At 35.2% G+C, this 8925-nt stretch overlaps 1 protein-coding gene across 6 annotated transcripts; it reads right to left on the bottom strand.

The window, feature by feature from the left end:
• Positions 1-211: 211 nt before the first annotated feature.
• On the bottom strand, positions 212-7921 carry LOC105638312 (DNA glycosylase superfamily protein). Of its 6 annotated transcripts, none has more exons than XM_012222138.4 (4): positions 6434-7920; positions 2460-2489; positions 788-984; positions 212-679 (listed from the first exon to the last, which is right to left on the bottom strand). In XM_012222138.4, the coding sequence occupies exons 1-4, from the start codon at positions 7835-7837 to the stop codon at positions 559-561; spliced, it is 1752 nt and encodes a 583-aa protein (XP_012077528.1). In that variant the 5' UTR covers positions 7838-7920; the 3' UTR covers positions 212-558. The 6 variants fall into 6 exon arrangements, 2 of the variants coding, with proteins under 2 accessions (XP_012077528.1, XP_020536364.1); XR_016318499.1 differs by lacking the exon at positions 212-679 and adding an exon at positions 1626-1718 and having other exon boundaries at positions 845-984; positions 2229-2489; positions 6434-7921; XR_016318501.1 differs by lacking the exon at positions 212-679 and adding an exon at positions 2229-2387 and having other exon boundaries at positions 845-984; positions 6434-7921.
• Between the last annotated feature and the right edge of the window lie 1004 nt (positions 7922-8925).

The raw sequence follows: 8925 nt of genomic DNA, 5'->3' as shown, positions 1-8925 counted from the left end.
TAATATAGAAAATTTAGGACTTTGAATATGGCCTTCTAAAAGGAAGTGTTTTTATCATTATTAGAATAGGAGAGTAACAATTTAAAATTTAAATTTCATCCTCACTCGTTAAAGCAAACTTTAAAAATTAAGGACACCATGGACATTTTATATCCAAAGGTTCTAGTTCAGCCAAAGAAATGTCACAATATTTGTTTTATACATCAAAAAATTCCTAGAATTTTTGGGTGACATTTAACATTGGTTTATAAATAAATTCAATACATCAACAAATTTTGCCTCAAAATAGGAATTTTATGTTGCATTGACTGACACTACAACTCCCTCTATCCTCTACAGTTTTTGAGAGGAGTTCATATGTCAGAGATTGTGGCGTTAAGCAAAAGTAAGTCCTATTCCTCATTTACCAACAAAAATTCATCAAGTCCTATCCTCATGAATTGAAAGAATTCCCCTTCAAAAAAATAACCTTCCTTCCTTTCTAACACTACCCAAAAGTTAAGAGGGATCTATATTTACATCAAAAATCAAATTAACTTAAATAAACAAAAATAATATCTACGATGAAGCATTGTTGATTCTACCTAGAAACTCCCAGTAATAATTTAGCATGTGATCAGCGGGACGCACCTGATCCCACTTCCCCGTACAGAATATTGCATACGCATCAGCAGCATACCTGAACAATCAAAGACGGAAGTCCCACAAAATGTAAGTTTGAGTTGCTTCAATGCAATGCAGAAACTACCTTAGAAGAGAAGGAAAGAGGCAACAAGTCTTCACTTACTTTCCCACGCCATGCAGCTGGGTAACATGGGTCCAGTGATCTTCCAAATACTCCTGAGACATGCGTTGTATCATCACTGCCCTCTTCTTCTGCAAGCCCAGAGGTTCTATTATTCTTTCAATCTCCTCTTTCATGACGTTAATGGCAGCCTCTGCACTGGGACATAAAGTGAAGAGATCTTCTATAACTCTCCGAACCTAAAATAGATAGGACATGTCATTTGTTAAGCAGTTGAACTAAAGTTGTAAGCAAAGGAGAGCACCACAAAATCAAACCAATGAATACATAAATTATTGGGGTGATAGGAGATAAACAGACGCTAAATTTAAATGGGAATGAGGTTAACCACATCTCAATAGTAATTATAGGTTTTACTTCATGATGCTAAGTTAAGACTCTCCTCCTCCTACTAATAAGTGTATCATCATCCAGTATACAAAAATCAAATTATAAATTATGATACATGTCATGTCATAAGAGGATAAAGGCAATTACAACAATTAGAAATTGAACTTGCATTTTTATGTTCGCGGAAACTAACTTTTCCCTTGCATTTTTTTCTTCATGGGAACCAAGTTTCCCTTTTCACATAAAAAAACCTTTTTTTTTTTTTTTTTTTTTTTTTTTTATTTTCCAAATATTGCTTCTCATTATCTAACGAAATAGTGTTTTTACTTTTAAACTAGCATGAGCATCAAAAGAAAAAAGAGGCCAATCAATTGGCACCTTAAATTAAAAAAAGGACAGTTTAAGTCCATATAAAATGGATGGATAGGAAATCTTTGGTTCTTAAAGGAAAGCCTAAGGAGCAAGGTGCAAAGGGATCTAGCATTAGCACCTCTACCAAGCTCAGGAAAGGTGAACTCCAGCAAGTTCAAGATTTATGGCTTTGATGCACACTGTCTTCAGGATGCAAGAAAGACATGCCTCCCTGATGCAAGATCATCCAAGTTAAATTAGAAGTTTTTCTAGGTTTCCTCATTTATTTAGGATTCCTATATAGTATGTTAATTAAATTGGAAGAGCAATTACAACACACTCTTGATTTGAATGGTGGAGTGAAGATTGAAGTATCTGATTTTCGTGGAAAATGACATAAAGGGGATTATTTAGATGGATAAGCTAGTTTGGAGACATACTTGAATGGTAACCCATGGCTGATAGTCAAAAAGTTCTACTTGTAAAGCTTAAATTAAAGAGTACTGCACTTCAATAACGGAAGAGAGTTGAAGAGCAACGTGCACAAGGCAAGCTTAAAACCAGCAGTTGGGATACATGAAAACTAAGATGCAAAAGCAATTTTTATCTGTTGATTATACAATGGAATTGTATGAGAAGTGAAACAGCATGTTCATTGACGAGTACACTGCTAAGTTCAAAACTTATCAATTCCAGTTGGTTTATCTGAAAATAATGATCAAATTACTGCTTGTTACCTTACCAGTTTAAGTCAGTCTATTAGAGATGAGGCGGGAGTAGTTTGTTTACACAATATAGAGGATGCTCATCAACATGCTTTAGCCGCTAAAAAAGCGAGTTTTCCATTATGGTGCCAGAAAACCATTTATGGAACTGATTGGTAACACAAATTCACGGGCTGCTGCTGCAACAAATAAAACCAAGGGGTTGCAACCAATGTTGAAAGAAACAAAAAAAGGGGAAAATATTGTACCTTATGGAGGACAAAATTATTCTGGTTCACCTGCAAATAAAGGAGGCAGCATTTATCAGGTTCGATGTTTTACTTGTGTAGACAAGGGATATATTTCATTCTCTTGTCCGCAACAGAGGGTGAGTTTAGCTGAATTTGAGTTAGATCCTGTTTTCAACGAATATAATGAAGAGATTGAGGAAATTTATGTTTATTGAGTCTTTGGTGGTATGAAGCGTGATGACAATGACGATCAAAGATGAAGAGGAAGATTGGAGGGATATTATTTTTCATACGCATGTTTTTACAGTGGTAATGTTAGTGATCTTGTCATTGATGAAAAAAGAGTGGAAAATATCATATCTAAAGTGTGGAAAAATTGAAGCTTCCTATAACAAAACATTCTCATTCTTACTAAAGAAGGGGCACGAGATGCTAGTAACTTTTCAATGTTTGGTCAAATTCACTATAGGAGGTAAGTTGGAAGATGAAGCTTTATGTGACGATGTGCCAATTGATTTTGGTATATTCTTGTTGGAACCTTGTTTGATCATGATATGGACAATAAGACAAAGCCTAATACTTACACCTCCTACAAGATAACAAGAGTTACACTTTGCATCCTCTTAAGGAAGAGGTAAAGCAATTGCCATTAAGAAACAAAAAAGAAAAAAAGAAAAAAGAGATTATCTAGGGTTGAAACCGTTTTTCTTTGTCCATGGGCAACGTTCTACAACCAGAAACATAAATGGGTATTTGAATGCCAAAAAGTTTGAAGGTGTATTTTGTGAGACGGGGGTCGTCTATGGTTTAATAAACAAAACAGATGAGGTTGACCAAGCTGGAAAATCACCTTTGCTTACAAAAGAAGAATGATTATTTAATGGCTTGTGATGTTGTTTGCTCTTGAAAAAGCTCTAATATTCTGAAGAGGAGTTTAGGCGAATTGATCCTATTCTTATGGCTTATATATCTAAACTTTTCTTAACGGAGCCGAATTTTTTTCAAACCCGAGGAGTCATGTAGGAGCATCCAAGTTAAATTAGAAGTTTTTTCGATTTTCCTTCTTTATTTAGGATTCCTATCAACAAATTAGAAATGCTTTTCGGTCTAGAATAGGAATTGTCTAAATAGAATAAATAGGACAATAACAATCAGTTTATGTATTGTATTTTCTTTTTCAATTTAGTTTTTAGCTCTTAGGTTTTTCTTTAAAATCAATTAGTTATATTGTTCCATACACAATCACCATGTTCTAGCTCCAATTGTTGAGGACTAATTGCCCTAAACTCTTCCGCAATATCACTCCCAATACTCTATTACCAGCAAGTTTTTTGACCGGTAAAGGAAATTATATTTGACTCAATACCTCCCACTACTCAGAATCTGATCCAATAAACATGAAATGCCATCACTGTCATTGGAAATTCACTAGAATCTTACCAAACCACCAGCAATAGAATCATTGATGTTGATACTTATGTTTCGGTAACTATTAATTAAAACATCCTACCTAGGCATGGTGAAGACTACAAGTTTAAGTTTTTGTTTGATAGCTTACACAAATTTACTATGGCATCTCAGGCCTGGCAAGATATTGTCCGCTTTAGGCTAAACCCACTCAGGTCCGCACGGATTTGTTCCAGGCTAGAACCAACTCATAGTCTAAAAGGCCTCTTGCTAGTCTAAGGCTTACCCATTTTTATATATATCACTTTCACCTTGTGTTTAGCCGATGTGAGATTCGCCTAAGGTAAGCCAACATCTCAAGCTAACACCTCGTCTGGTGCGGGCGTTACATTTACACCAAAAAATATGTGATCTTGCTATTTTATTATATTCTGCGAAAATGGTGTTATTGATTAGAAATAGTCATAGTCAATAGCAATGCCCTGTAGAGTTCCAGATGTGTTTGTCATTATAACAAGGGACCAAAAAGATTGATGGTTTCTAGTCAAGTCTATGTTGTTTTATGTTCCTCTCTTGAGCTTTAGATTATTGCTTCAAATAATGTCAACATTGGTTAATTTGGTCGAATGAAGCATATTGGTAACAAAATGGAAAAAGAAAAACTATAAAGAAAATGGAAAAAGAAAAGCTAGAAAAATTTAAAGGAAAAAAGCAGAAAAAAGAAACTAAATTAATAAAAGCAAAAAAAAAAAAAAAAATCACTATACAGCTTTAAAACTCAAACACAGTCCAACTTAGTAGCTTGACATAGAATTTTAGCCGCTAGACCAAGCAACACCATAGTTACTTGTTACCACTAATGCATTTTATCAAATCCAGGAGGGGCCATGGTCCCCCTTGGCCCCCCTTCCCTCTATCAGTGCCTATTTTCTAATGCTTTTTCTGTGGTGACAACATAAATAACTGATAGATTTTGAGCTGGACTGAAATATGGGGATGCCACCAATTACCAATATGGGAAAACAATAAAACTTTGAAGCCTTATTGCAACTGTTGCCTCTTGAATTGTGAAATTCAATTCAATTATAGGTTAGGTGTCAAACTAAATTCTTTTATATAATTGTTCAAGGGTATTAATCATGGGCTCCATTCATGGTGCCTTACCTGAAAGGAGTTCTCCATATTAAGATTTCAATTTTCTCATCTTCTATCTCGCTAAAAATAATTCAACAAATTGCATGTTCGAAATTGCCCACTCCATTTGTTTTCAATAGGTTTTCAAAGATCCAACAATTTTTAGAGACTTGTCATCATCTTATTTGAATTGAATTGAAAAATAGTCCATTGGCATTTGAAAGCAATTAGCAATGTGAACTTATTGATATATCAAAATGAATTGGTTGAATGCCAGTTACGATATGTACAAAATAAATTTGATTCAATTTTGAGCAATAAGATTTTATAAAAGTTGCTCTCACTTCAGGAAAGAAAAAACTAAAGGAATGCCTACAGGTGCTTTCCTTGCCTACTTCTGATCATCTTACATCATGTGCTACCACACCAAACAAGGCTGTTTAAGAATAAATAGTGAATGCAAAAGCAATACTTCTTCTTTTGTTCTCTCTCTCTCTCTCTCTCTCTCTCTCTCTCGCTCTCTCAAACAGCAGCATATGCAATAGATCATTTATGATCGTCTCAAAAAATGAACTAAACTTGCATCATTCTTCATCTTTGCAATGTAGATCAATATCTACGACTAAATTTAGCAACACTTGCTTATGCAGATTGTGTAAGAATGTTATTCTAACAGGAAACTGACTATTGCTGTTGCATTCCCTGTTCTCCCTCAAAGAAAAAGGCCTAAACTATAGAGCCATGGAGGAACAGATATTAGAAAAGATAATAGCAATAAGAACTTTTAAAAAAATATTTAAAAAAAAAACAGAGTAAAAGAAACAGGGAGTAGCCAACATCCATGCATGACACAAGTTACTCCTTAGAAATGATTCGCAGTTCTGAGTGTGAAACTCAGTTTTTTGGAGCTTAGTGGACTGTACTTCTAGCGAACAACCAGGAAAAATTAGAAGAGGTCCTTGTGATATAGTAGATGTGATGTGAAGGTAATAAAAAGAATGTCAACAGAAAACAGAGGCTATATACCAACATGAGAAAATAGAAAAAAAGAAAATCAGATAGTGATATGGAAAGCAATCTATTATTTGTATCACCGTTATCGGCAAACATATTCTGCTCTCTAAATGTGTCGATCGTTGCACAGATATTCATTTCCTAAGGAGATGACTTACACATTTAACAGTTTTGCTATCACATTAGGATCATTTATCATGAAACAAAGAGACAAGATAAGCAGAAGTCGAGCTTGCTGGAGACCTATGAGAACAATATAACATATTGAGTGCCATACCAGAACGTGTAACTATATGTGTTGGCATGGAACCATGAACTTGAACAGCATATACAGGGTGCTATGGTATTTTCATGTGGAAAGTTCAACTTTTAAAGGAGTACGCTAGCATATTAAAATATACTACAACTAATCATGATAGAAAAGACCAAGAGCATACCTGTGTACCAGTCGTGCAATTAAGGAGCATGCATATCACCAACACTCTCCAGGGATCATGTGCATGATTCTCTTGCAGAAGCCCATGTTCAGATTGAGGTGGCTTCCATGTGTTATCTGGTGTTTTCCTTAGATAAGCTTCGCTTCTCTTTTCGGAAGCAGTTAGAACAATGCTGGTCCTAGCTGATCTTTTTCTTCCCTTTGATGACTGTTTTTGCCCATTGTTACTATCTGCTGCTTCTTCCTTGTGGAAATAGGGGGAGACATTTCGAACTGTAGGACCAGCTATTTCACATGGTTCTTCTTTGTTTTTCTTTGATGACTTTTTCCGCTTACGTTTGCCGTCAATCAAGCTGCTAGCTTCAGCTTCTTGTTCATTGGATACCTTCTTGAAGTATGGCGACACATTTTGAATTGTAGCACCAGTTTTTCTCTTCCTTGATGTCTTCCTCTGCTCGTGGTTGTTGTCTATAGCTTCTTCCTTTCTGGGTATCTTATGAAAGTAGGGGGAGACATATCCAACAGTGGGATCAGCACCTACAGATGCATTTTTGCACTTCTTTGATGATTTTTTCGGCCTATATTCATTGTCAGTCCTGTTATCCACATCTTCTTCTTCCTTGGGTACCTTCTGGAAGTAGGGGGAAATATTTTTAGCTGCACGACCAGCTCTTCCACATGGTTTCAGAGGTTTGATTTTCATTAGCTCTCTCTCATTGATTCCGACTTGCTGCTGTGCATGTGTTTCAATCTCCGTTGGTCTCCCGGTGGTTGATATATCCCCAATTTCTAACACTTGACTTTCCAAGTTTCCATCAATTATAGCAGCCATGCCCTTTACTTCCTTCTTCATGTTATTGTCACCCTCTTTCTTTCTCTCCACATTTTTCTCAACTTTTACAAAATAGGGAGAGCAAACTCGTGGCTTTGGAATCTTCTTGTCCCTAACAACGCCTCCTCTGTATACAAATTTCGCAAGCATGTCTTCGAAACTCTTTATCGTATTAGGAGCCGCATTTACTTGTTCTTTCATCCCCAAATCCCTATCCCCGTCTGACTGAATAGGACCATTGTCCCTTTTCCTCCTCTTTATCTTCTCCCTGTCTTCCGCATTAACAAAATTCTCTGGTTTCTTTCCAAGAAGAACAGGGGCAATTGTATCATTTTCAACAAAAGTCGAAGAAATGAGTCTCTTATTCTTCTTCTTCTTCTTCTTCTTCTTCTTTTTCCCCTTTTCCCCATTCCAATCTTGAAGAGCAGAATTAGAAATACTGTCAATTTCCGGTTTCTGAGTCTGAAAATAAGGAGAAACCCTAACTTTCTCTTCATGCGTACTTTCTACATCTTTTACAGTCTCAAAATAACTCTCCTTCTTTCTGGCTCTTTTCTTCTTCCTTTCAATCATTACTGCAAGGAATTTGGGAACCTCTTCACTTTGATACAACTTGACACTGCGGTCTTCTTCTTTATCGTCTTAGTGCGCGAACGCTTCGTCTCCTACATAAATAAACGGGTAAATTACTATTTAGTCCTCAGATTTATTCATATCATAATTTCATCCTCATGTTGGCTAAATATACAGATATCTCTAAGATTTCTATTAACTTTTTAGTACTTTTGTGGGTTAATTTTCCAAGAGGAGGCTTGAACTTTGTGGATATGCATTTTATAGGAATAATTGCAATTTTGGTGTATGAACTCTATAGTTTTTCCTATTTTGGTGTATGATCAGAAAAAGTTAACAATTTAATGAATCAATTATTAATTTTTTTACAATTGAATGAACTTTGCACATGTGTATAGCCAAAAATAGGATGATATGGGTCCACTTATTCATTTGATTTTTTATTAGTAGATGCTAAATAGGAATCCACATAGATTGCCATGTGGATTACACTATCTAATAAGTGGGAATGACAAATCTACCCTGCTTCTTTCTCTATGCCCAATTCACCCAAATAGTCCATCCAAGATTTTCTTTTTTCAGTTTCAGATAAAGAAGCCGTAGATTCAACGCAAGTAGGCAAAAAGTCTTTATGGAATCAAAGGAAACGTGTAACACCCATCGCCCAATCCCGAGAGACTCAACGGTGGATGCCACATTCGGTGCCGGAGGCACATTCCTAACTGACATAAAGATCATACAATCATATTATGAATTAGAAGTGACTCAGTATTCACAAATTTAACAAATGATATTTTGTTATTAAAATGTATATTTATTTTATGAAAAACAATTTGGGAAGTTCCTATAGAAAAACTGCAAGAGTTTCCCTTAAAAACTAGGCTCACCAAAAATGTGAATACTAAAACACTCCCAAATTCAACTCCAAACTCCCATTACTCCAAATTATCAAAACAACACAACTGCACTTCTATAACTTCTTAACTTTATACATTCTCATTAGCATTTTAATATTCATCAATTAAATGCATTCATTATATATATATATATATATATATATATATATATATATATATATATATATATCA

The sequence above is a fragment of the Jatropha curcas genome, chromosome 10, assembly GCF_041381405.1.
Source record: "Jatropha curcas cultivar XTBG-Jc1 chromosome 10, XTBG_Jcur_1.0, whole genome shotgun sequence".
In the NCBI taxonomy this organism is placed as follows: Eukaryota; Viridiplantae; Streptophyta; class Magnoliopsida; order Malpighiales; family Euphorbiaceae; genus Jatropha; species Jatropha curcas.
This window is presented reverse-complemented; position numbering and strand designations above follow the sequence as displayed.

Bases quoted from the DNA above. Each gene is read 5' to 3' on its own strand.
- LOC105638312 (XM_012222138.4), bottom strand. From the start codon at position 7,837: ATGATTGAAAGGAAGAAGAAAAGAGCCAGAAAGAAGGAGAGTTATTTT. The intron at 985-2,459 runs GTACAATATTTT...TATCTATTTTAG, and splicing joins ATAATTTTGTCCTCCATAAG to GTTCGGAGAGTTATAGAAGA. The intron at 680-787 runs GTAAGTGAAGAC...TTGATTGTTCAG, and splicing joins CAGCTGCATGGCGTGGGAAA to GTATGCTGCTGATGCGTATG.